The following is a 27,852-nucleotide window of genomic DNA, read 5'->3' on the forward strand; positions in this document are numbered from 1 at the left end:
CATAGCCATAACCACAGGGGATTTTTCTAAGATAAACTGCTGGAGGAAATGACTGGTCAGATAAACTGTTTTAATTGTCTTTTCTTTTCTCAGGGGCCAGTGCTTTGTATGAGGAACAGTTCTCTCTTCCCAATTAGACTGGAAGCCCTATAGCTGGGTTTTCTGTAATGATCCCCTGGGTTGGGGAATGAATTGCTCTGTGCTCAGCCCCATGACCTCTCTAAAGAATTAAACTCGAGGAGGTGATTTTTTGTTTTTGTTTAAGTGATAGTGTAATCATTTTATCTAAGTTGAACTGGTTTATCAGTTATTCAGAGTGGTAGTAGGGGTTACTAAACCTGCCCCAGGAGAACTGGAAAGAGATATGGGGTTTTTTTGTAAGTGTTTTCTGGTGAATCTGACCTCTCTATCATAATTGTCATGGCATTCATTGGACTTTCGGAAAATACTGGTCTCCATGGATTGGTCCCTAAAAACTGGTTTACAAAAATTACGATAACTTGTGGTGCTCTAGTTGCCACTGGCCCATCTTTGTGTTTGAAATGGATTGGATTGTTCTCACTGATAAAGTGAATAAATACCATAGGTCTTCGGTAATGAGGCTGCCTGGAAACTGGATGTTTTCTGATTGCTTTCTCATGGCATTTTGCTCTAGACGACCGAGGGACCAAAACGGTCTGATTGAGAAGTGCATCTACCTCAGCAGACCTCAGCATGGTTGCTTCCCGTCAGACAGATTTCTGTAGCATTTGCCTCCGCATGTTATATTTGGAATTGTTGGCCGGCTTTCCTCTCTTTGGTGTTGGCAGCAAGATCCAAAATGAGGTTTTCGAAGAATGAGAGTAAAAAGGTCTCTGTGCACAGGCAAAACTAAGCTCAGCTTGGAGTTTTGCATATTTAATTTTCAGTGAGTCATAACAAGAAAGGTTTCACACATAGAGTAGAAAACTGCCTTGCAGAAAATCTTTGCCGTTTGAGCATTTAAGAAGGTGATTTTTCTGATTTGTTGTGTTTGGCTCCTCATGAGAATAGTATTAGTCTACTGATGAATTAAAATACATTCTTTTTTTTTTTTTTTTTTTAATTTTTTTTTTTTTTTAACATTTATTTATTTTTGAGACAGAGAGAGACAGAGCATGAACGGGGGAGGGTCAGAGAGAGAGGGAGACACAGAATCCACAACAGGCTCCAGGCTCTGAGCGGGTCAGCACAGAGCCCGACGCGGGGCTCGAACTCATGGACCGCGAGATCATGACCTGAGCCAAACTCGACCGCCCAACCCACTGAGCCACTCAGGCGCCCCTAAAATACATTCATTTTAATATTACCTTATGAATCTGTTGTTTCTGACATTTTAAGTGCTTAGAAGCTTAGCACTGAAGACCTGGAGGTGACGGCATCTGGCCTTCCTCCCGTCACCCTGCCCCCTCAATAGTAAAATGATTCAACAGTAAACAAACCTGATTTGGTTTTATGTGTATTTTATTTATTTTTGCATTTGCTGCATTGCATTGGAATCTGGGTGTGTAGTATTGTTTTTAAATGTTCCACTCAAACAGGGAGGGTCTGATAACATTCAATTTTAGCTCAATTTCACATGCATGCTTTGTAAACTTAATGTGGGGCTAAGGGTCTAATTCTTGTGATAGGAGTGCTTTGGTTCATAGATAAGAGGATAATCACTGTTTAATAATAATAATAGTAATAATATTTCGAATGAATTGTTTACTCACAAAATGTTGGTGACGTAGATGGCTGTGGTTAAGACAGGAAGTGTCAGAGGGCACCTGAGTGGCTCATTTGGTTGAGGGTCAGACTCTTGGTTTCAGCTCAGGTCCTGATCTCATGTGGTTAGTGAGTTCGATCCCCGTATCGGCTGGCTCTGGGCTGTCAGTGCGGAGCCTACTTGGGATTTTCTCTCTCTGCCCCCTCCCCTACTTGTGCGCATGCACGCTCTAAATAAATAAACAAACAAACTTTAAAAAAAATGAAGTATCAAATTTTTTATTTATTTTTTTTTTTAATTTTTTTTTTAACATTTATTTATTTTTGAGACAGAGAGACAGAGCATGAACGGGGGAGGGGCAGAGAGAGAGGGAGACACAGAATCAGAAGCAGGCTCCAGGCTCTGAGCCATCAGCCCAGAGCCTGATGCGGGGCTCGAACTCACGGACCGCGAGATCGTGACCCGAGCTGAAGTCGGACGCTCAACCGACTGAGCCACCCAGGCGCCCCGAAGTATCAAATTTTTTAAAGTGAAGGAGGAGGTAATGTTCTTCAAAGGTAACAGTGTTTGTGTAACCTAAGGCAAGTAGTTAGTGGTCCTACTGTGAGAAATTTTTCATTTTGGGCCTATCCCCAAATTGATTACCATACTTAATGAAAGGTAGGATGCAGTTGTAATCTCATCAATTTCCTGCTGCTCCTTAAGGCTCTCAAAGTACTTTACAGATGGGCTCCACTAACTAAACTTTGTAAATGACTAGTGTATTTTTTTTGTGTGTAAGTATATAAAAGACATGTTTAGGTACTGTCTTCTTTTACATCTGGAGATGGGATTCATGTTGGTCTGTTTCAATTTCTTAAGTATGTCTCCAAGATAATTTTTTAAAAGCCAAATCATAAAATGAGACAAATAAATTACCTAATTTGAACTGAAAAAGGATCCAAATAGTCACAACTGAGTGCCAGATGAAACACTGGTTTTTATTGAGCTCTCAGTGAAAAGACCAGTGATACTCAAAAGGGCTCGATGAAATTTCAAGGTTCACGCTTGTAGGATTTATCAGTACTTCATCCCTTTTCATGGCTGAATACTAGTCTGTTTATGGATATACCACACTTTTGTTTATTCGTTTATCAGTTAATAGACATTTGGGTTTTTTCTCCTTTTGGCTATTGGGAATAATGATGCTGTAAACTTTTGTGTGCACATTTTGTGTGGACATCTGTTTTCATTTCTCTTGGTTGTGTACCCAGGAGTGGAATTGCTGGGTCATAGGGTAACTCATGTTTAACCTTTGAAGAACTGCTAGACTGGTTTCCAAAGTGGCTACACCATTTTGCATTCTTACCAGTATAGGAAGCTTCCAATTTCTCCACATCCTTTCTAATACTTGTTATTATCTTCTTGATAAAAACCTGTCCTGTGAGTGGGAGTGCTGTTTTTTGTTTTGTTTTGTTTTAACTTTTTTAATGTGTATTTATTCTCGAGAGACAGATAGAGACAGTGTGAGTGGGGGAGGGTCAGAAAGAGAGGCAGACACAGAATCTAAAGCAGGCTCCAGACTCTGAGCTATTAGCACAGAGCCTGACGTGGGGCTCAAACTCACAAACTGTGAGATCATGACCTGAGCTGAAGTTGGATGCTTAACTGACTGAGCCACCCAGATGCCCCTTGATTTGCATTTCCCTAATGGCCAATGATACCAAACATCTTTTCATGTGCTTATTATCCATTTGTATATTTTTTGGAGAAATGTCCATTTTGATCCTTGGTCCAATTTTAATTGGGTTACTTGGGGTTTTTTTTACTATTATTACTAGGTTGTAAGAGTTCTTTGTATGTTCTAGATACCAAGTTCCTTGTCAGATACATGATTTGTAAGTATTGTCTCCCATTCTGTGGGTTGTCTTTTCACTCACCCATTTTATTTTTCTAATTTTTGAGTCTTATGTAGAAGAAAGGTGATTTAAGCGCACTTTATTTATTTATTTTTTAATTTTTTTTTTTTTTTAACGTTTATTTATTTTTGGGACAGAGAGAGACAGAGCATGAACGGGGGAGGGGCAGAGAGAGAGGGAGACACAGAATCGGAAGCAGGCTCCAGGCTCTGAGCCATCAGCCCAGAGCCCGACGCGGGGCTCGAACTCACGAACCGCGAGATCGTGACCTGAGCCAAAGTCGGACACTCAACCGACTGAGCCACCCAGGCGCCCCAAGCGCACTTTAATGGCTGTGCTTTTATTATCAATGTAATGACAGTGAGTAAAAGGTTTCTTCTGTGAACTCCAGTCAGGATGGTGCATCTCAGTGGAGAGAACCTTATCTGCCACCTGCCTTAAGGCACCACTAGCCACAATAGAAAATTTCTGTGTATAGAAATCCCTCGTACTTGGAGATTCCTAGTTTAAGGAGGACAGTTTTAATTTTCTCGCTTTGATTGGTGGCAGCTTGGGATGGAAATAACTCCAGATCAATTGAGGTATCTTTTGAACTCCATTAACAACAAAAATTGTACGCTTAGGTGAACTCACCTGTTTATATGTGTCTTTATGTAGGCCCAGATAGCAATAAATAGGGAGACAGAGTGAAGAGAATATTTGCCTGAAGGTTTTATATAGCTTATAAAAACAAACAGTCTGTTTTGATGCCCCCAAGAGGATTTTTGCTACCTAGGAATGCAGATGTCCAGCTTCTTAACAGAGATGGGTACATCTTTTCTCCTACAAGTGCTAAGGCAATAGAAAATAGATGCAGCTGAATGTTGTTTGCTTTTGGTTATACATAAGAGTGTTAAAATCTATCTCTGAACCTTCTTGTCCCACCCCCAGCACATACACAGTTCCTTGGGCGTGTAGTTAAGCAGGCCACCCTAGTCAAAGATTCTGGTTGGGGTTTTGATGATGCTCTCGGGGTTTTGATGGTTATATTATTATGATCATGCAGCACAGGCTCCTAGAAATGCATTCTTATCTTAAGGTGCCAGAATTTTAAATCACCACAGCAGGGGGAAGGGGACAGTTTGTTTTCCCACCTCGACTTTGCTCTTCCTTTAACTTAAGAGTCCCCAGGGAGTACAAACATGGCCAGCTGCATTGCCATTCAATGAGTGACACTTATAAGAGCACCTCCGCATAATGCTAGCCTCCCAAGAGACCGGACAGGAGTACAGCTGTCCCCCTGCCAGTTTCCTGAAAGAGGAGGACATTGTATTCAGTGCAAGTCCTAGACCAAATTTCAGAAAGGCACTTTGGTATTGCGGATTTGTCACCATGCCCAGGACGCATGCACAGGTCACTAGCTGACTGCTTTTCCCATGACTTGGGAGCAGTTAAGAAGAATAAGAAGGTGACTCCTTTTTATGCCTGCCATTTACAGATGTCAAAGTCTTCATCCTTTAAGCCTAATACTATTTCTGAATCTAGGTCTCAGCAAATAAGAAAAAAAGATGAAGTTTTAGCACATTTGCACGGGAGGTGGAAGACACTTGAGGGGTACAATAGACACTGATAAAAGGAGAAATCATTGCTTTGACCCATCAGCAAAAAAGAATTTGTCTGCTATGTAGAGCTGTTGTTGAATTCACGGTAAACAAATTCCGAGTACGCCTTACAGACTGATGAAATTTCAAGTAATGTAAAACTCGACTCACTCATTCAAAAGGCTACTTTCCCTTTTGCAACCGTGTACTAAATGCTCACTAAACTACTTAAAAGCCAGAGGCTGACCCGTTTTCTCCGCTCACTGCTGTGCAATACCTAGTGGTATTACAAATGAGAGAGACACAAAGAGAAGCACTGGTTGGGGAACAGAAACAATGTCTAGTTCTACCAAGTGGGTAGTACCTTTGTTAACAAAAAACACGGTGACCATTCCTTTCTCCCTAATTACATTTGCTTTCCTGTATGTTAATAGCGTTGGTTTTTAAGTCTTTGCCCTTCCCGGGTTTTTTTGTTGTTGTTTTGTTTTGTTTTGAGACAGAGAGAGACAGAGCTTGAGCAGCAGAGGGGCAGAGAAAGAGGGAGACACAGAATCCGAAGCAGGCTCCAGGCTCTGAGCTGTCACCATAGAGCCCGATGTGGGGCTCGAACTCATGGACTGAGATAATGACCTGAGCCGAAGTTGGACGCTTAACCGACTGAGCCACCCAGGCGCCCCTCCCTGTTTTCTGATAAACTGTACAAGATATATCTCCCAGGAAATGTTTCCCAGTCTTGAAAGGACAAAAGACAGAGAGTGTAACAGCAGGGCGGGGACTCCATGCCTGAACCTACCTTCAGTCTTTCCCACTGATTTGGGCTCTGCGTGAGGCTCTTTTGAAATAAGCTTGAGTGAGCAAGAGGACTCTCCACGGGGTTTGAATTTAACCGTAGCCCAAAGACATCACTTTACCACCCGGCCACACGAGGCTGAGGGAACCTCTCAGAATTACTAGCAAGCTTGAGTTCCAGGGTGGAACCCTGTTTGTAGCAGCATAAACACATTTACAGACTTTCTATCCAGCTGTGATCCTTAGAAGGATGTTGAATATTATTTTTCTCTGCTCTGCATTTGTGCAGAGAACAGAGCAGAGAAGGTAATGAAATGCATAGAACTTTAAGTGATTGTAGGTACGTTACAAAACTGGCAATGAGGAGCTACTGTTGTTCTTTCCACCAGCCCTGGGGTCCTATGCTGAGCTGGGAGCTTTTTAATTCTCACATGCATTGAACCATCAGATAGCATTCTACTGATTTTTGGTTTTAACAAAGCTTTAGAAACGTTAGAGGGAAACTCTACAGTGAACTTTTTCAATTGACAGTCCTCAATTACTGGTCAAAATGCATTATGAAAATTGTATTTCATTAATCTTGTTAAAAGTGTCCAAACTTATGACTTTCTTTAAAATTTTTTTAAGATTTTTTTTTTTTTTTGAGTAATCTCTGCACCCAACATGGGGCTCAAACTAATGACCCCAAGATCAAGAGTTGGGTACTCTTCTGACTGAGCCAGCCAGGTGTCCCTTATAATTTTTTTTTTATGTTTATTTATTTTTGAGAGAGACAGAGCTCGAGAAGGGAAGGGCCAGAGAGAGAGGGAGACACAAAATCTGAAGCAGGCTCCGGGCTCTGAGCTGTCAGCACAGAGCCCGATGTGGGGCTCAAACTGAGGAACCACGAGATCATGACCTGAGCTGAAGTCTGACGCATAACCCACTGAGCCACCCAGGTGCCCCTTATAGTTCTTTTTATGCATAGGCTGGCTATATTCAACTTTCCTTGATCTTGCTTGCCATTTTTTGTTTTTGTTTTTTTAAGTTTATATATTTATTTTAAGAGAGAGCAAGAGCTTGAGCAGGGGCTCGAGAGAGGGAATCCTAAGCAGGCTCTGTGCTGTCAGCGCAGAGCCCAATGTGGGGCTCGAACTCACGAACCGTGAGATCATGACCTGAGTTGAAATCAAGACCCTTAACTGACTAAGCCACTCAGGCTCCCCTTGCTTGCCATTTTTTGAAAGCATCTTAAATATAGGGAGTATTCTGTCAGTGATTTTGGCCTTTTGATAAACATTGTTTGGCTTTATCATTTTTTTTTAATGTTAATCATTTTTGAGAGAGAGAAAGAAGGAGAGAGTGTGAAGGGCGGGGGGGGAGGGGTGGTGCAGGCGGCAGAGAGAGAGGGAGACACAGAATCCGAAGCAGGCTCCAGGCTCTGAGCTGTCAGCACGGAGCCTGACACAGGGCTCATACCCATGAACTGTGAGGTCATGATCTGAGGTGAAGTCGGACGCTTAACCGACTGAGCCACCCAGTTGCCCCTCATTTTTGTTTTCTTTATCCTTCCTTTTTACTCCTCATGGTTTTGCCTGGCTTAGATGACACTTAGCCATTCATTCTAGCTTAACTTAATTCTTATAACACCTCATTCCACGATATCAGACATCTTTGACTGCAGGCTTCAGTTTGTTGGTGTTGAAGTAAGCTGTATGGTAAGAAAAGTAGCTGCAGTTTATTGAAATTATGGGAAAGAACTCATGTCCAAGATTTGTATGCTTGCTGTGTAAGAGCTTTCCTCAAATCTTATCGTTTGTGTGCACACGATCAGACCTTTAAGGGTGATCATTCTTTGGTTAGGGATCATCTGAGAGAAAAGTGGGCCAAAGGGAAAAAATTATGGTGCTCTCTCTCTGAGAAGTATGTTCACCTCCTAAATAGGTCACTGGGGGTATAACTGGAAGGCTTCAGAAGCTCAAGTCAGCACTTAGCTGTGGCATCAAACCACGACAGCATAGTTTGACAGTATGCCCAGGAGATTACTTCAGTCATGTAGGGTGGGGAGCTTTAAGGTTTATGAGTAAAATTGGGGGGGGGGGGGGTAAAAGAGGGAGGGAATAGGCCCTGTGCTGCTTTGGTGCAAATTATTATTATTCTCTATTTTTCCTTTTTTTAAGGAGACCCTGTCAGAGGAGGGTAAATTAAGCAGAAATCCTCCTTAGGGAGAAGCAGCTGGGTCTTAAGTAGAAACCTGCTCCCTGTATTTAGTTGGATTTCAAATAAAGACATTGCTAGTGTTTTTAGTTTTCCCAGTCTTTATAGAATTTGAGGTCCAGTATCTATAAGATGTAAACTGATCCAGATTTCCTGAGCTGTGTGTGCAAAAAGAATACGGCCTGGTTACTTCCTTGTTCTTGATAGTCCAATAAATTTGGCTACGGAACAGTACCCAGTTTTCCATACCTCTGAGACTCTTCTGGAATACACAGTTACAATTGTGGATTCTTCTTTCCAATGGAACATTCCCTAGGAACATCAGAAAGTGTTGAGGCCAGAATGTTGACTTCCAAAACAGGTGGGGGGCTCCAACATCTCTGATGAGGTGAACGAATGAAGCACATTTTTTAAATGTCTGTAGCCAGCTCATTTGCCATTGTGGAGAAGCCAGGATTGACAGAATAGCCAAACTCATGATAGATAAGGCCCTGTGGCACCCAGTCTCAGCTTGTAGAGAAGTTGGCAGAGGGAAAACACCTGGTGTAACTGTTGGTGCTCTACCCTCCCACCCTCCTTTTGCTGCGCTGACTTTATAACCCTGTTCCCCAGGTGTCCTTCACTGGGAGGATGCCACAAACCAGCTCTGCATAGAAGGCAATGAAATTTGGGGGCACAGTCAGCTAGTTTGAAAGGACTGTATGCCTGTGGAAGTGACGCAACTAGCTAAGTTTCTCAATGGGGCATTTGTAATGGCCTGGCACTTCATTGGTTTCCTTGTTAACACTGCTACTGAGGCTTTGCATGAAAAAGCCAGCGGTCCTTGTACTTTTTATGTACTTTGTGGCATTAGCTGTGCTTGAGTCAGTAGCTAGGATGAAGCAGGGCAAGGACCCCTGAACTTTGTTTTTATCTCCATTGCCTTTCAGTATGGCCATCTTCCCTGCCTTTGAAAGGTAGGCTATATGTGAAGATAAAAACTGATGCCCATACAAGTGTCCAGAGGAAACTTACTGTTTAATGCTGACATTTAAATTTCATTAGATTTTGTTTCTTCAAAACTTAGACGATTAAATTTGGATATATTAAGACAGCTTTTAAGTTTTAAAAGATATTTTTAAATTAGATTTTACCTGGCACCTCTTCGCTTTTCTAGAACAGAAGCTGGTTTCAGTTTACAAAAGGCTTGTTTTCTGTGCTCCTAGGTTCCTTTGTAGATCAAGATGGCTGCCAGGAGGCTGAGACGTGATGGTGGTCCTGTCAGTGATCACCTTCGCTCCCATTTTGGCTAATACCAACATATTTCCTGAGCTGGCCAAGGGCAGCAGGGCTGGTCTGAGGGAGAGTGGGCCTGTTCTGAGCATGTATTGTCTTTTGCAGTCACTCTTAACACAATGCTGTTAAATATAATTGCAGGATTTTTATCTGGTAGTGGACCTCAGATGGATGGATGAGACCCATGAACTGTGAAATTAAAAATCAAAACTGCTCAATGCTATTGTTTGCTGGTTGAACACCCCACCACCACCCAAAAAGGGGAGGGGACATATAGATGGGGGGGGGGGGGCAGTGAAATCTTTCTTAGTCTGATATTTTAACTGAAACTGCCACATACGGCTCGAGAGCTTCTGATTCTTGGTGAATGATGGGTTCTGACAGGAAAGACCCTAGCAGTTCATGCGACTGACCTCTTTTAGAAGAGAGCCCGAGTGGAAGGCTGTTGGTGTATTGTGTACAGATATGCTGTCTGCATAGTGTTCCTGTTCAGCCTTTGTATTAAATAGAATATTTTGTCAGTCTAGGAAGAAAAAATGAAGTGTCTTCTTTCTTAAATATTGTTCATCCATCTTGCTTCGTTTTGTCCTAAGATACATACCAAAGCTTTTAATTTGGTTAAGTGATATTTCCATGTCTCCCCAGCTGCCTTTGGCTCAAGTTTTAAAATGTCAGTGTCACTTAGCTGGATGGACAGTTGCAAACCATACATCGGTAACCTAACGTATTTTTTAAAAACAAGTCCACGGCCCAACACCATTTTTATCTGCATGTTTTAATGCAAAAAAAATGGGTCTCTGAAATAAAAGGCAGTCTTTCTGCTTCCTTGTCTCCCTCTCTCTCTCTCCACCTCTCCCCTCCTCCCTTTGTTCTCTTGTTCCCCTCCCCCTTCTCCTTTCCAGTTCCATATTGAAAAACTGCTTGCGCTGGATGGATAATTAACGCAGAGCTGTGGAGCAACAGGTCCCATTGGTGGCGACTAAATCTGAAGTAAATGTTAATATCGTGCAGGTTCATATGTATTAATAGGTGGGGGAGATGAGTGAGGTTAGACTCAGATCAGCCACACTGGTATATGACTTGAAATAGATCCTCTTAATTAGAGAGCCAAGAACCATGACAACTAACGTCTTCCACCTGCAGTGGTGGGCTGCAGCCTCATTAGTGAATGAAAGAGGCATTCTAAATTAAAACTGGACTTCATCCTTTGGCTGTGAGTTGGGATCATCTGGCTCTGGGCTTTGAATCTTTGACATGGAGAGGTCTATCAATGCAGGCATTACAGTTAGCTGAGGGGTGCAAGTTTGTGGTTTTCTCTTTGAGGACTCCAGAAATAGAGTTTTTTTAAAGTTGTATTTATTTTTGAGAGAGGGAGAGATTGAGCCTGGCACAGGGCTCAGTCTCACAAACCATGAGGTCATGACCTGAGCCGAAATCAAGAGTCAGATGAAATCAAGAGTCAGATGCTTAATGGACTGAGCCACCCAGGTGCCCCAGGCCAGGGTTTTTTTTTTTTTTGGTTTTTTGGTTTTTTTTATTCCTAAGTTTATTATTTACTTTTTGAGAAAGCAAGTGGGGGAAGGGCAGAGAGAGAAGGGAGAGAGAATCGCATGCAGACCCACACTGTCAGCACAGAGACTGATGTGGGGCTCAAACTCACTAACCATGAGATCATGACCTGAGCTGAAGTTGGACACTTAACCTACTAAGCCACCCAGGCACCCCTGGGCCAGGGCTTTTTAACAAATGATCTGGGAGGAAACCTCCAAAGCAGTGAAGATGGATATTCTGCAAAAGCTCTGTCCACAGGGCACTCTTTAAAGAGCTACCAGTTTTCCAAGACAAGCCAGCTTGTGTACATTCTGGGGCTCACCTTCCTTTCTATGACTTGGACAGTTCTCAGAAGGAATCTAAAGGTTCATATGCTATTGGGTTCTAGATGGACATAAAACACCCATTGCCAGGAAAATGTCCTCCCTTACAGAAATACATCTGCTTCCAAAACTATAGTTTCCTCCTGAACCCCTCAAGATCCTTAACTTTGCCGTCTTTAAAGGATCACTGACTGACTTACCACTTGCTGAATAGTTGTGAATTATGGAAAAAGAGTAGGGAAAAGGTCACTGCCACCTTCAGGTACCAAATAACCAAATTTCTGGGGCTCTTTGAGTCTGGCATCTGCACAGTTAAGTCTTACATAGCTTTGTGTGGCAAGGATCAGGGTGTATTCGATTGTATGTGGTCTCATTGTCAACTGTTCTTTTCATGATGTTCTAGCCTGTGATCCCTGAGAGCAGGGACCATGTCTGAAATTTCACCACTTAGCACATTGCCTAGCATAAAATGATTGTCCATTAAATGCTTGAGAGGACAAATGACTTTGGTCCTCTCTCCCCAAAGGAGAGTAGTTTGTTTCTTGGTGGGGTAGATAATAACCACTTGTCCCTCCTCCAGTGTGGTACCTCCAGCGTGGCATTGGTTAGTAAGCAGTGGGAACTCAATAAATATTGACTGATGTCGAAGGAAATGCTCGACCTTGAGGGTTGAGGAAGATATTTTAGCGAATATTCCACTGTGTTCCCCAGAAATAAGAGAACTACCAAAGGTTTTTTACAAACAGCTTGGGCTCAAGATTTGAAAGAACCAGGAAACTGATTCGAGTTCTAATTCTGCAACTTAACTGGCTCCATGGCTTAAGATGAGTCCATTTCCTCACCTGTATGACAGGAATAAGAATTGTCACAGTGTGCTGGTGAAGATCAAATAAGAGCATCTGTGAAAACACTTTGTGAACTGTAATATGCTATGTAGACGTAAGATGAGATTGTCACTCTGCTGTTTCTGAGCTTTAGTGACTAGGAAGCATACTGATGTCTCTACAGGCAGTACTGGCTCATTATAGTGTCCTCATGGTTTTCACTGCTGCACAGCAGAAACTCTAATAGAGCATTTCCAACATTACCTGACTTTTAACTTTTAACGATTTCCTTTTATAGAGAATGGCTCTGAGCACCTTGTCTTCGTTGATATATAGGGATGAGCGGGAGCTGAGACAAAGTCTTGTTTTTCTTGACAGACATACCCTGATTTAAAGACTCTGGTAGGCGTGTAATCGTTTCAAAGTTGCACACTAAACTTATGGGAACACCATTCTTATGGGAGAAAGAGCTTTAAGATGGGCAGCTGAGATGGGGAAGTCTCCAGAATGTGTTATGTACATGAGTGTCTTGAAGCTGCAGAATCTCCTTTCTCCCTGGAATCCTCTCCCTGTTGGCAAAATTTCTGATAGCGAATCAAACCAGTCTGTCTGCACAACAGCCTCTTTCGGAACTAGTTCCTGAGCTTATTACTCCAGTGACAGTCTGTCTTTCCTGGATCCATTTCATGAATCCCTTTTGCTCTAGATATTTGAGTTGAAAAACTGCCTTCTAAATATTAGCTTGAAAGGAATTACTAGGGGCAAAGAGGAAACATTGTCATGAGAAAGCTTTATCGTGGGCAGTTTCTGTATTCCGGGTGTACCTGTGATGTTCATTTTCTAGAAACATAGACTTTCCTTCCCTATCCATCCTATCATATATTACTGCCTTCTCTCAAGATAGCACATTTTCGGGGCACCTGGATAGCTCAGTCAGTTAAGCAGCCGACTCTTGATTTCAGCTCAGGCTCAGGTCATCATCTCACAGTTCGTGGGATCTAGTCCTGAGTCCAGCTCTGTGCTGACAGCCTGGAGCCTGCTTAGCATTCCCTCTCTACCCATCCCTGACATGACTCGTGCACTCTCTCCCTCTCTCTTGCTTTCAAAATAAATAAACAAACATTTAAAAAGATGCCACATTTTCAAGTTTATTTCAAGATGCGCATTCTGTCTTTGAGAAAGCAGCAAAAATCTCAACAAGGTCTCACTTTTAAATGTTCTGTGCTCATCCTGGAAATAACATTCTGACTTCTCTGTACTATTCCCTAAACTCACAGCCCTTATCACACACTTTAGTGCAGACAAGAGGAGCCTGTGCCCATAATCTAGAATTCTGAGAAACAAGTGTTCTTAAAGTTGGTATCTCTAAAATCAATCCTTTAGAAACCAACCAGGAGCTACTTTTAAGAGCCCCTTAATACAGACTTTAAGCAATTTACCCCTGTGTTAAGAAAAAGAACCAAGAAACCAAATTGTTTAAAGAGGATTTAAATGAGTCAGGTTGGTTTGCAAGTGTGGACTTTGACTTTGATATCTTACCATTTCGTGACTTAGAAAACAAATTATTTTGTGTGCGATTTAACCACCAAAAACAAGTGCCTGCCTAACTGCATTGCTTTGCCTCATTTGCTTCCTAGAAGCCTATTTTAGTATTCCCCAGTTCTGTGTGTGTGTGTGTGTGTGTGTGTGTGTGTGTGTGTGTGTGTGTATTTACTTGAGAGAGAGTGTGAGCAGGGGAAGGGCAGATAGAGAGGGAGAGAGGATCCCAAGCAGGCTCCACACTGGCCGTGCAGAGCCCAATGTGGGGCTCGAACTCATAAACTGTGAGATCATGACCTGAGCTGAAATCAAGAGTCGGATGTGCAAGCAACTGAGCCACCCAGATGCCCCAGTGTTCGCCAGTTCTCTAAAGCTTTATTGAGTACTTTGTGTATGCCAGGCACCTCGCAGAGTGTGGAGGTACAAAGGTAAATAAAGCATAGAGAAGGGGGTTCCAGTGCATAATAGTTTCAGTACAGTGTGGTACAGAAGTGCTATAGGGAATCAGGGGCTGCCAGAGAAGGCGTCCTGGAGGTGTAATATCTGACTTGAGCCCCAAAAGATAAAGAATCCACTGGGTGAAGGAATGAGGGAAGGGCCAGCTTTTGTGGTTGTAAGTAGCAGCTCCAAAATGAACAGACACACAGACTAAAGAAAGGGTATATGGACTGTGTGGGGAGCCACCAGGTTAATGAAGCTAGAGAAAGAGGCAGGATTCTGGCCACAAGGGTCTTAACCTACAATACTGAGGAGTTTGAACTTTATCCTATAATGGATAGGGTAGGGGTGATACTGAAGGGCTTTTTAATAAGGAGGGTGCTATGATCAGAATTGTGTTTTCAATAACTCATTCTGCCAATAGGGGTTGGGGCTAGATTGAGGGAATCATGAAGGGTGGCCAGGAAGCCATTTACATCTTAGTAAAAGGTCTCGATTCAAACCACCTTGCCTTGCCCTTCTCTGCTTTACATGTTTGGTAAAGAGTATCTTGGTACAAAGCCAAATGGGCAGATGAAAAGAAATGATGAAAAACAGAATCAGAAGTGACAGCCTTTTCAGGGTTAATTTTAATATGATGGTTGCTGAAGCATAGCAGAGTCTGTAAGCCTTTGCAAATTACATGCATACATTTCATTAGTTTGGATGTAGGCTATGCAGAAATCCATTGGTGAGAACTAGGGAAGACTTTACAGGTGACATTCACCTATGGTCCTCTAGGGCTTGAAGGCCTGTCACAACAGGCCAGTATGCCTCCAGGTTTTCTGCATCCTACTAAGGATCTCCTGAGAGTCCACCAATGAAACAGGGAGGAAAGGAAGCAAAGAGCTGTGAGGACTTAGTGGATATCCTGACATGTATATTCAGGTCTCCAGGGAAGCGTGGCAAAGCAGAAGCTAGGAAAATTTGCCAAGCCAAGTGCTCTTGTAGATAGAAACAGTAGAGCAGCATAATATTAAGCCTTGGGACTTCAAGAAGAGTCCTTATATATTCAGCCCTCAATTATTTTTTTAGGTTTTTTTTTTTTTTTTTTTTTTTTTTTTGGATGAAAAACTCCCTTCTGACTGCTAGGAACCAGATATAAGAATTTCTTTAGCATAAATGTATCCTCATTCTCCATAACAGAATTTCTGATTCTGTAGGCCTGAAGTGAGGTCTCAGAATTTGTGTTTCTTTGCTAATAAGTTCCCTGATGACACTGATGCTTGCTTCTGATCTGGGAACCACACTTTGAGAACTGCTACTGTACAGACTTAGAAATGTGACTCTCTCAAGAATTTAATAAAGTCTCATACATATGGTTCTTGGTGTAACTTCAGTGGAAATCAATGATCTGGAGGTTCAGTAAGGCCAGCCCTATACAGCTCTAATTTTGATTCAGTATTGACTGAGTGACTACTGTATGCACAACCTCTGTATTATAAAGCTACAAGGTGGGAAGAGATTTAGTCCTTGTCTTGGTCCCTCTAATGAAAAAAATAAGAGGGGCACATGGCTGGCTCAGTCAGTATAGCATGTGACTCTTGATCTCAGGGATGTGAGTTCAAGCCTCGCATTGGGCATAGAGCTTAACTTTTTAAAAATTGGATGGGGGTGCCTGGGTGGCTCAGTTGGTTAAGCATCTGACTTCGGCTCAGGTCCTGATCTCATGGTCCCTGAGTTCGAGCCCCGCGTCAGGCTCTGTGCTGATAGCTCGGAGCCTGGAGCCTGCTTCAGATTCTGTGTCTCCCTCTCTGTCTGCCCCTTTCCTGCTCTCTCTCTCTCTCCCAAAAATAAACAAACACTAAAGAAAAAAATTGGATATACGGATGGATGGATGGATGGATGGATGGATAGAGAAAGAAAAGAAGAAAAAAGGGAAAAGAAAGAACGGGGCGCCTGGCTGGGTCAGAAGAGTGTGCAACTCTTGATCTTGGGGTTGTGAGTTCAAGCCACACTTTGGGTGTAGAGATTACTTAAATAAAACTTAAGAAAGAAAAAAGAGGAGGTGCCTGGGTGACTCCGTTGGTTAAGCATCCGACTTCAGCTCAGGTCATGATCTCACGGTTCATGGGTTCGAGCCCCGCATTGGGCTCTGTGCTGAGAGAGAGCTCAGAGGCTGGAACCTGCTTCAGATTCTCTGTCTCCCTCTTTCTCTGCCCCTCCCCTGCTCATGTTCTCTCTGTCTCTTTCTCTCTCTCTCAAAAATAAACATTAAAAAAAAAGAGCGAGAACTGCCACACAAAGGAAAACATGAGAAGTCGCAAAAGAGAACTAAATCATACAATCCACATATCCAGGAGGTCCCAGTAATCCAGGCAGAGCACATGGAGGAGCTGTACTCAGTTACATGTTGCTGTGTAACAAACTACCCAAAACTCAGTGGCTTAAAACAGACACTGGTTATTCTCTCTCACAAGTCCATGTGGTGACTTAGCTCAGCTGGGTGGTTTTTCTGTTCAGCATTGTGTTGTCTGGGACCACAGTACTTTAGAAGCTCTACTAAGCTGGCATGATCTAAGACAGCTTAGTCACATAGCAGTAATTCATGCTGGCTTTTGGCTTGGAATTCAGAGGAAGCTGTTAATTGGAGCGCCTTAACTCTCCTGAGTGTGGCCTCTTGGCGTGAGAGCAGGGCCCTGAGATGGAACATTCCAAACATGAAAAAATGGAATCTGCAGGTCTCTTAAGAGCCAGCCTCGGAAGTTACAACATAGGTCACCTCTGCTGCGTTCTACTAGTCAATACAAGTCACAAGGCAAGCCTAATTCAAGAGGAAGGAAATGGCCTACCTTTAGATGGTAGGAATAGCAAACAATTTGCAGCCATCTTTAATTAAGCCTTACAGGATTAATAGGGTTTAAGAGGCATAGCGTTCTAGTGGGAAAGGGCTCTAGAGAAAGAAATATCAAGTCTTCAATTTGACCTGGCGAAAGCGTACCTGAAAGGGTCCTGGGAAGGTAGAATGGGACCGTGCTACACAGGGCTTTGAATTGCAGATGAAAGAGCTTAGACTTATACCGACAAACTTTGAAGACTGTAGAGAACCTATCAATGATTCTGTTAGCATGATATAGTTGGGGGATGATTCTCAAGGCTCCAGACTACTTCTGTCTTTCTCTGTAAAGCCCAACGTTGAGAGCTCTGGATTTGGCTTCTCTTCCTAAGATGTGGGAGTAGGTCCTCACTCTTTAGGTTATTGTAAACGATGCCACGTTAGCATCTTGAAAGATGAGAGAAAGAGCCCTGGCAGTGCTACAGGACGGGCCAGAATAGGAGTCGAGGGACAGGTAGCTCTGTGCCAGACCTACCTAGGCTTTTTCCTGCTGCATCAAAGGTTAGTACTTAGTCTTGCCCTTGTCTTTTCCCCACAGTAATCCTCCACTGAGTGAAGAGATGTTGCCTCCTGGGGAGTGGATGTGTCACCGGTGCACTGTTCGCCGAAAGGTAATAATGGCGCTTTCTGAAGGCTTTGCTCAGAATGCCAGATCTAGAGCACTGATATTCTAGAGCTAAGACGGCCTGGCCCTGAAGGCATTTTCGTCCCTTCTTCTTGTCTTTTCCAGCCCTGGAATCACCCTCACTCTCCCCATGGTGACTGTTTGGAATCCAGTAGGGCCTAAAATCCAAACATGGGCTGCTGAAATGGGCAGAAGAGGTGTGTTAATTTATTGAGCCATGTTCATTCACTAGTGACAGGAGTAGACTGAGGAGTTGTAGACCTCCTGAAAAATGGCCTGAATGTGGCAGTTCTATCCCTGACTGAAAATAGCTGAAGAAAAGCAAGGCTGCTTCTCCAGCTTGATGGAAGAAGGATGCCCCTCACCCCAAGGCAAATAAGGCTTGGCTGGGTGTGTGGGAGAGTACTCGGAAGCCTTTTGTACCCCAGGTTGCCTAATCTCTCTTTAGCTCCCCTTCCCTTGGCTTTGATAGTTCAGTACTGGCTTTGAGAACATGATTTTCTACTTTGAGAACTTTTGTGGCGTGCAAAAGCTAAATTCCTCTTTATCAAAAAAGGAAGTAGCTGTTTTTCCAGTCAGAATATGAGAGACCCATATTAGAATCTGTGAATTAGAGGCTGTGAATTAGAATCTGTCTATGAACTGTAAACCATCCCCTTCCCTCCCCCCACACTAATCGCACACCAAGCAACTTGCCTTTGTTGTGACATCACTTCTGTTTTCCTGGCCCCTGAACATGATGTCACAATGAATGATGATTTCCTTGGTTGCAGAAACAGGATGAGATGATTCAGAGATTGTGGTTTATGTGTGTAACAGTTTTCAGCCTTTAAGAAGGTAAACAGACTTTTATTTTTCAACATCTGCGCACGGGTTCTTATTAAAAGGCAAGGCAAGGCCAAGTCAGCCAGTTAGCCCCAGCTATGGTTTGATTGCCCCTGAAGTCCACAAACGAGGCTGTCCTCCAGCCTAACCACCTGTCCGTATCTCTCCCTGTGCATCCCCAGTTAGGTTAGAGCAGAGCCAGTTAGAAGCACCTACCAGCCAGGAGGCCTTTCAGAAACCTGCCACTCCAGAAACTGGACGTGAAAGAAAAAGTAAAACCAGGAAAAGAGGGTGGAGAAGAAGAACTAACATTATTTTAGTGCCCGTCAAATGCTGGGTATTTTACATGTGTTCTCTCATTTGATCCATGCAGTCGTTTGGGGTGCCGGTGATAGTACCTCCATTTTAGAAAGGAAGAAACTGAGGCTTACAAATGTAGAATGAGGACTCAAAAGAATTAACAGAGCCAAATTGTCTTACTCCAAATTTCTATTGCCTCTTCATCAGTTTTCTAGAAACAGAGCTGCTTGACAGGGATTACAGTAGCCTTTTTCTAACATAGTGTGCTTTCCCCGAAATGCCACAGTGACATGCTCTCAAATGGGCTTTTTTGCCTACCAGTGCCAAATCTGCCTTTTCCACCACCACTACCTCTATCCCTCTTTGGCCTCCTGTAGTTACGCTGAAGTGGACTGAAATGATTCATCCTTTGGGCCTCATTAACCTTTGATGTTCAGGTCCTGTTCCTAGTGGAGGCTAGATCTTCCCCCGACTCAGCCATCCCTTTCACATATGTCACCCTCTGTCTCCACCATATCTTTGAAAGGAGGAGAAGAAAGGTTTTACTAGTCTTACTTTACAGACAGGGAAACTCCTGCCCACCAACCTGAGTCATCCAGGGTCATAAGCAATCAGTGGCAGAACTGGGACAGATCCCGGGTCTCCTGATTAGAGACCAGTGTTAAACCTTCATTGGACTGCTCTTTGGAGTCCTAGAGGAAAATGTAATACCAGTCGTCCAGTCCTACTGAATAAATATAGTCTTTTTCCATTTCCCCACATTCCCATTTGAAGAAGTGTCCTTTCCAGAGTCCTAGTAAAACTTGAAATACTGAAAGCCACCATTCTCAGACACTGTGGTCGCTGGGTGGCTACCTTCCACACACAACCCCACCACCTTGCAGTGTAGTTACTTTCCCTGTCAGCACCCAACCTCCCTGGACAGGGACCTCTGTTTGCCTATCTTACCTTTGCTTTTGCAGACTTTATTTTGAGCAAAATTCTTAAACCCATTCAGGAGGTCAGGATGCTCCATGGCAAACTACAGTGATGTTGAGTCCTGCTATATTTTTCTCACCGTTCTCACTTAGCCTCACTAAATTTATTCTCGCTGTGGTAACTTTTAATCCCTTTACCCCTGTACTTTGTATAGAGATGGTGTGCATCAAATGATGACTTCAAGTAAATGATGTGTGATAAATGTGCGTAATTGTTTCTAACTTTCCCTGCTGTCTGGTGATTCTCTGCTGCAGTTTCGCCAGCTTTAGTTTAGTTCAGCTGTAGTTTTGTCAACTTGGACAGACCCGTGTTCCAAGTCCCCAGGTGGATGAGTCTGTAACATGTTGGAGAATTTCATAATTTTGGCTAGTGGTCTTTGTAGTATCCATCTCTTTCTGTTTTGTGGTACTTTATGTGATGGGCCTACCTGTTCATTTGCACAGAAACGAGAGCAGAAAAAGGAGCTGGGCCACGTCAATGGACTGGTGGACAAATCCGGCAAACGGACTACATCTCCCAGCAGTGATACCGACTTGTTGGACAGATCAGCCAGCAAAACTGAACTCAAGGCCATTGCCCATGCCCGGATCCTGGAGAGGAGAGCCAGCCGGCCTGGCACGCCCACATCCAACGCCAGCACAGAGACCCCCACCTCTGAGCAGAATGACGTCGACGAGGACATCATTGACGTGGACGAGGAGCCAGTGGCAGCTGAGCCGGACTATGTGCAGCCCCAGCTAAGGCGGCCCTTTGAGCTGCTGATCGCTGCCGCCATGGAGCGGAACCCCACCCAATTTCAGTTGCCCAATGAACTGACTTGTACCACTGCACTACCAGGTTAGCCAAAGTGTCACGTCCCCGCCCCCCCACCCCAGCTGCCCCAAAAGACTACTGTCCAGCCAGAGGGCAGTGCTGCCTGTGGGATCACCGGGCGAGTAGCCACTCTCATGTTCCTGTTCTTTGTTCTTCCTGGACATCTTTGAAGGTTTTAGCCTTGACCGTGCTTATTCAGTTTTCTATTTTCTGCCCTTCAAGGTATCCCCTTTTTAAAAATATAGGTAATATATTCACATGGTTCAAAAGCCGAAAAATATAAAAAGGCTTAAAATGAAAAATTGCCCTTCCACCCCTGCCTGCCATTTGCCTGATCTCTACCTTCATATCCCTCTCAGATAACCACTGTTTGGTTCTTGTGTATCTCCTTCTGGAATTTCTTTGTGCGTATATAAGCAAAGAAATATAATATGCTCAGTATTTTCCCTTTAAATAGCTTATTTGGTATACTGGTCTGCATCTTGCTTTTTTCACCTCACAGTATGCTCTAGAGATCTTTCCATATTAATGTAGACATTCCTCAGTTTTTATTAATGGTTGCATAATAGTCTATCATATAGACATGACATAATTTATTTCACTGATCTCCTATTAATGGACATTCAGGTTGTTCCTGATCTTTTGTTATTATAGATGCTTCTTCAAATAATTCTGTAAATATAACATTGTGTATCTGTAGGGTAAATTCCTACTGTTCGAATTGCTGGGTTACAACTATGCATTTATAGTTTGATAAAATGTTACCAAATTGCCCTTTTTTTCCCCTTTAATCATGTCTTCTACTTGATGCCACAAAGCTTCTGGATGTTATTTTCTTTTTCCCAGAGAAAGTGAAATTGGCAGGCTTAAGAATGCTGTTCAGTCAGCAGGAGGTATATAGAATCAAAACTTTTCTGATTTCTATAAAAATGCAGTAAAATTATAGTCTTTTCTTCAGCCACCTCCACAGAACAGTCTTTGTTGACCATTTGACTCGGGCATGTGTATTTCTTAGGTTGCAGTATCTAACAACCTAAGCTTCTGACCACTTCATGTTTGCAAAACATAGATGTGTTTCTGCCACAGAACAGGTGACTTCAGACCATAGTTCTGATTTATGTCTCAGTGTTCCTTTTCCTCCCTTCCTATTCTTTTTTCTCATTTGAAACCAGCCGAGGGGGTCTCAGAAAGAGACCCGTGTCTAGGCTGTGGCACATGCTCTTACGGAGATCTGTTCCTTTCACTTATTGTTGTTTCCATATCCCAGACTAGGAACTCTGCATCCAAGAGAGTTCAGCACCATCAATTTCTCTTCTAGGTTCTAGCAAGAGGAGAAGAAAGGAGGAAACCACGGGAAAAAATGTTAAGAAGACACAGCATGAGTTAGATCACAATGGTCTTGTTCCCTTACCAGTCAAAGTATGCTTCACATGTAACAGGTATTTTTCGTCCATACTAAGGACTCTTCCCCATATTCAGCAAATGAGGTTTTTTCTCTCTTCCATCATCTCTCCCAGACTCTGTCTGTTAAATGGGGATAACCCATATTCTGATGGTATGAGTACAGAGACTGAGTGACTAATTGACCAGAGCCTTGACTGTCTTCACAGCAAATTCCCTTAAGTACTGTAGACTGTGTTTATAGAGGCTCGAATAGGAGGGGTTGGACTTAAACAGAAGCGTGAGATATTTTGACTAGCTAGCAAGAGGAACCGTGGCCAGCAGAGACACAGGTCCCTGGAAAGGGCAAATAACTTTTTAAATCACCAAAGATGAGTTTAAAAGCAGTACAAGTATCCATGGTAGCTAACATGCATCAGACTGGATGACTTCCAAAAGCCTCCAGGCTGCCCCAGTTGTAGCTTCCCTGAGACACTGGTTTCCTTCAAAAAGGATCTCCTCAGTGACGGGAACCAGCTGCTTCAATTACTGACGCTGGACTTACTGGCCTGGGTATCTTAGAAGGGCAGGATAGCAGGAGAAAATAGCCATCAAAAAGAAATGTTCCCAAAAAAAGGAAAGAAAGAAAGAAAGGTTCCACAACAAAAGCTATAGGGAACTAGATAGTAGGGCAGCAGAAAGAACTCTGAGCCAGGCCCAGACTGAGGCTCCAGTGCATCTCAGGGACCCAGGGAATATCATAGTTACTTGCTGAAGCCCCTCCCTTGAACTGTGCATATACATGAATACATCACAGAATTCTTTCCCAACACAACTCTTCCTGTGTCATTTTTGCTGGGTGCTTCACGCAGAAGAGAAATCCTTTCTTGCTGTAGTGTAAGACTCTAGAAACAGGGCTAGAGGGATTTTTTGTTGTTGGGGTTTTTTTTTGTTTGTTTGTTTGTTTTAAATAAGGTAGTTACTTTCTTTTAAGGAGTAGAAAAATCAGAGCAGAGTTGGCTGTCTTCCCCCTGTGGGCACTGAGCATTGATCATTCCTGCTCTGACAGCCACTTTAGCTATACTCCAAATAAACATTCACTTCCCCACAAGACACATTCCTCTTAGAGAATAATGGAGAGCCTGGTGGTAGCCCCCAACTTCATCCATCTTCCTAACTGAGTGTAACTGATCACTGGGGGAGGAGGCCCTGGGAGAACGTTGTGAGGATTAAGGAGAGGCTATTCCATAGTGCACAGTTGGTTTGAATTCTCCCATCTTGCCACAGAAATGGCCTACATCTCTTTTTTGCAGGAGCTGCCGTGTGGCCCCTCTCATCCAGTGTGACTATTGCCCCCTCCTGTTCCACATGGACTGCCTCGAGCCACCGCTCACTGCCATGCCCCTGGGCAGATGGATGTGTCCGAATCACATCGAACATGTGGTGGTAAGTACAGCATTGTCCCTTCTGTTCTCTCTGGGCACAGCCAGGGCATGGCCTGATTCAGTAGAAAGCATAGTAAGGTCAGCTTTGTACCAGAGTTCGCTATGTAATCTCTCAAATACGGATTTCTGCAGACCATCCTACTCAGTTCCAATCACTTTGACATGCCTCAGCTGTGCGTTTTGCATTTTCCCACAATGCCTTGTTTTAGCTGTACAGGCAGACTTGATTGTTTATACATAAATTTATTCCATGGTGAATTGAGCAGTTGATGTTATAGCCATGAAGGAGGGGGGGGTGCGTATATTCGATCCAACTCATGGGAATAAATGTTCTCGTGGTAGCTGCCTCTGTATTTTCCTGTCTCTTATTTTTAGAGGGAGCAAACTAGAAATTCTAAAATGTTTATTCTCATATCTCAAGAATGACAGACAGTCAAATCCCAGTAACTTGGGAGAATTGAAGAATTGACATGGATAACAGTGTTCCAAACATTCAGCCATTTATTGAACACTAACGTGTCCTAGGCATCCCATGAGGATCTTCCCCTTCTCTTTAGTTTTTGACCCCCACCTTACCATGGTGCATGATAGTTAGTAAGTTGTTGAATGAATGACTGGTGTAAGGGTCCTTTTATCTTATCTCCCAGGAGTCTTGGGTACATTTTCCAGACGCTTCCTGGGGCTAAAACAGAACTGTAGTTTGCTATCTCCAAAAGAGGCTTAGGCTTAGGCCCTTTCCTTCTAGGCACTAAGAACAGCCGTTTACAAGGTTGAATGGGTGAGGGCTTCAGAAGAGCAGCTCCCTTATAAGTTCAGCCTTTCCAGATTAAAAAGATTATTGCTTAAGACGTTGTGTATAAGATGGTAATGACCACGGAATGTCTTTTGACCCTCAGCGTGACAGAGTGCTCCTCACATTGCACTGAGGAGCCTTGGTTATAGACTTGCACACATGGGGCAAAAACGTTTGCTTTGGCCTCTTCATTTGGCTAACGCTGCTCAGAAAGGTTTATGTAGGAGGAAGCTTCTCTCCAAGCTCAGTTACGAGTGTTTCATTTTGCCTCCTGCCAAACCAGAAAAAAACTACCATCAGCTATACGCCCAAATATGAATCTTAAAGAGCAACTTTCCAACAGATGAAAAATTATTAATTAGATAATTTATTTACTTAGCCACTTAGGGGTTTTTCCTACCTTACTAATCATGAAGCTTCTGAGCAGATCTTTTTTGCATTAAAGTTTAGAGGGAAAGTGGCATAGTTTTTATATGCCTTTTGTATGCTGCTGCGCAAAATTCTTTCTTCCCTCCCTTCGGCCTCTTAGAGCAGCCCAGGGTTTCCTCCTCCTCTAGAGCAGGACTGTGATATCCAGATGGGCTCACTAATGTTCCCTGGTATGTTGGAAGAGGAATAGAGCAGAACACACAGGATTCTGGTGCTGATCCTTGCTGTTAGCCAAGCTCCTATATAGGAAACCGTCCTGCTTCCCGTGGGAATGAGTGCCTTGCTAGAAAGGAAGTCTGGGTCTCGAGGGCCAAGGCCCCGCCTGTCCTCTGAAACCTGTGCTCTGTTAGGGTCCACTGGCAAAAGGTGGTCTGAGCTGTCAGGCTGGATTTGAAGGGTACTTGTGACTAATTTCCTATTTCCTGTCCCCCTCAAGCCTCTCTAGGGAATAGGAACATACCAGTTTTCCCTCTCTGGACCAGGCAGGACTGAGGGAGAAAGTCTTTTTTTTTTTTTTTTTTTTTAATTTTTTTTTCAACATTTTTTATTTATTTTTGGGACAGAGAGAGACAGAGCATGAACGGGGGAGGGGCAGAGAGAGAGGGAGACACAGAATCGGAAACAGGCTCCAGGCTCCGAGCCATCAGCCCAGAGCCTGACGCGGGGCTCGAACTCACGGACCGCGAGATCGTGACCTGGCTGAAGCCGGACGCTTAACCGACTGCGCCACCCAGGCGCCCCGAGAAAGTCTTACCGGTGTTCCCTAGCCCTCTGACAGGGGTGTTGACGTATCAGCCCCTGACAGAAGGAACCTATTTGGCCAAGAGCTTCTATTTTTCAGACCTAGAGGATAGTTAGTTGGGAGGGGATGCCTTTTGAGGGTCATTGTAAAAGTGTGTCTGCTTTGTCCCTAGCTGAACCAGAAGAATATGACGCTGAGCAATCGGTGCCAGGTGTTTGACCGTTTCCAGGACACCATTTCGCAGCATGTGGTCAAAGTGGACTTCCTGAACCGAATCCACAAGAAGCACCCTCCTAACCGCCGAGTGCTCCAGTCAGTCAAAAGAAGAAGCTTGAAGGTGAGTCCCAACCTGGAGCAGGCAGGAGAGTGGGCTCTGATTGCTTTCATGGGATAGACAGAGGATTGTGGTCCCAAATTTATAGACAGGGAGACTGAAGCCCTGAGATTTGTCTGTGGTGTCTCAACAAGTGGTGAATGTGACCACACATTTTAATACTTGAGGGCGGTGGTCAGGATTACCAAGGCCAAACCCCAAACTCTGCAAGTCTTCAGTTCTCCTGATGAATGCTCGTTAGCCCCTTCCGCCAGACGGATGTGCTCTGCTATTGCCACCCCTGGCCTGGTACTCATGCTATCTGTTCCTGGGAGGTGGCCCCTTTCCAAGAGCTGTCTGGCAGGGTGAAGGTGATGGTGATGAAGCAGAGACCCATGTGGAAGGGAGGAGCTATCCCAGCTGAGAAACTTAAGAGGAAAATGCCTAAAGGAGAGTTAAATCTGTTTTTCCAAGGTGCTGGTAACATATAACGAATATTCCAAGTTGTGGCCTTGCCGTAATAATATCTGACATTCTTGTATGCACTTGACAGTTGCTAAAGTGTCAACTTTAGCTGAGATCTGCTGAGATCAACAGAAAAAATTCCTTTATTGAAAAGCATTTGGTGGTGTTGAGGCTGTCTCTCAAAAGCCATTCAGTTTCCTCATTCATTTAACCTAGAGAGCCCAACACCGTGGACCCACATAGAAGCTTGATTTTTCTCTTTTTGGAATAATCCTGCACACAGGCTGTGCTGTGTGCCAGTGGAGACCAGCAATTCTCAAACATGGCCACTTGGTGGCAGCAACGCTTTAAATCACTCACCCCACTCCCATCACTTCCAGTGGATGTCAGCGCTAGCAAGCTAGCAAGATGTTAACTGTTGGAAATTGTATAACAATCTCTTAAGTGTGTAAATATTTATACTTCAATATAAATACCGGTTTCTAAAATTAAATCAAGGTGTTTTCAGTTGGGGGTATTATAGAGGTGGCATGCCTCATATCTCAGTAAAACAGATCTGAAAGTAAACTAAACTGTGTAATTCACCATGTGGATTTGGAAGAGAGCCTGGCGGCTGAAGTGAACAGTCCCAGAAAGCCTTGAGAAAATTCTATTTCACAATGCCCTCTCCCCCTTCAAAGGTTTCCCTATTCTTCCCCCCTCCCCTTCATGTTTATTTATTTATTTTGAGAGAGAGAGGAAGCAGAGCACAAGCAGGGGAGGGGCAGAGATGGGTGAAGGGGTAGGGAGAGAATCCCAGGCAGGCTTTGCACTGTCAGTGCAGAACCAGACACAGGTTCATGTCCTGAACCATAACATCATGACCTGAGTGAAATTAAGAGCCAGATGCTCAACCAGCTGAGCCACCTGGGTGCCCCAAGCTTTCCCTATTCTTGAGGAAAATCCAAGGGCACGAGTTGCCTGAATAGCACCTTTTTTTCCTTGCAGGGCAGACAAGTATTTTTGTTATAGCACGGGGACAGGACACGTGGGCAGAAAGAGCTGCCTGCTGAGCATTCCGTACTGGACAATTTGAGAGTGAAGTGAGGACTGTGGTAGCACAGGACGGTGGTGGACAGTGTTCCAGCTCTGACCTGAACCATCCTCATTGTTGATGTAGAGCAGGGCAGCAAAATTGGCTAAGAACTTTGTGTTAGGGATTCCTCTTCCTGCTACCCCTTCACTCTTCGCCAAGGGGGGCAACCTTAGGCTTGCCTACCACTCCATTCCTCCCCCTCCCATTCCTGTCTGACTTTGGACAAGCCCATGGCACCAGCCACCACCGTTAATGGTGCTGTCTCTCAATTCCATATCTCTTGATTTTCTCCTCATGTCTGGATTCATATCTGTCTGCCCATCCCACAGACACTTCAGTCTCAACTTGCCCAAGACCGAAAGTCTTCTGCCTCCAAATCTGCTCTTCCTCTTGTATTTCCTGTTTCAGTGAATGACCGCAATCTCCACCCGGTCCTTCAAGGCAAAATTCTGGGAACCGTTTTCAGTTCTTCTGTTATCCTCCATAGGGACTCGGTCACCAAATCTGTTCTCCAAATGTTTTCCAAGTCCGTCATGTGCTTCCACATCTCTTTGCCTTGTATGCTGCTCCCCTACCCTTATTTCCCCTTTGTCTGCCTGGAAGTTCTCAACTTCCAAGTCTCAAATACTGCCTTCCTATAAAATCTGTCCTTGTC

The 27,852-nt window shown here is 43.7% G+C and overlaps 1 protein-coding gene across 3 annotated transcripts in view; it reads left to right on the forward strand.

Moving 5' to 3' along the window:
• Nucleotides 1-27,852, forward strand: part of PHF12 (PHD finger protein 12) — a 41,818-nt gene that overhangs the window by 5,178 nt on the left and 8,788 nt on the right. For all 3 annotated transcript variants that reach the window (XM_053892312.1, XM_053892313.1, XM_019423727.2), the window contains exons 3-7: nt 17,553-17,625; nt 20,186-20,579; nt 21,874-21,994; nt 23,249-23,381; nt 25,517-25,681. In XM_053892312.1, the coding sequence (XP_053748287.1) occupies nt 17,553-17,625; nt 20,186-20,579; nt 21,874-21,994; nt 23,249-23,381; nt 25,517-25,681 (886 nt within the window). The remainder of the gene's footprint in view (nt 1-17,552; nt 17,626-20,185; nt 20,580-21,873; nt 21,995-23,248; nt 23,382-25,516; nt 25,682-27,852) is intronic.

The sequence above is a fragment of the Panthera pardus genome, unplaced genomic scaffold, assembly GCF_024362965.1.
Source record: "Panthera pardus isolate Hobbes unplaced genomic scaffold, ASM2436296v1 HiC_scaffold_3, whole genome shotgun sequence".
Lineage (NCBI taxonomy): Eukaryota > Metazoa > Chordata > Mammalia > Carnivora > Felidae > Panthera > Panthera pardus.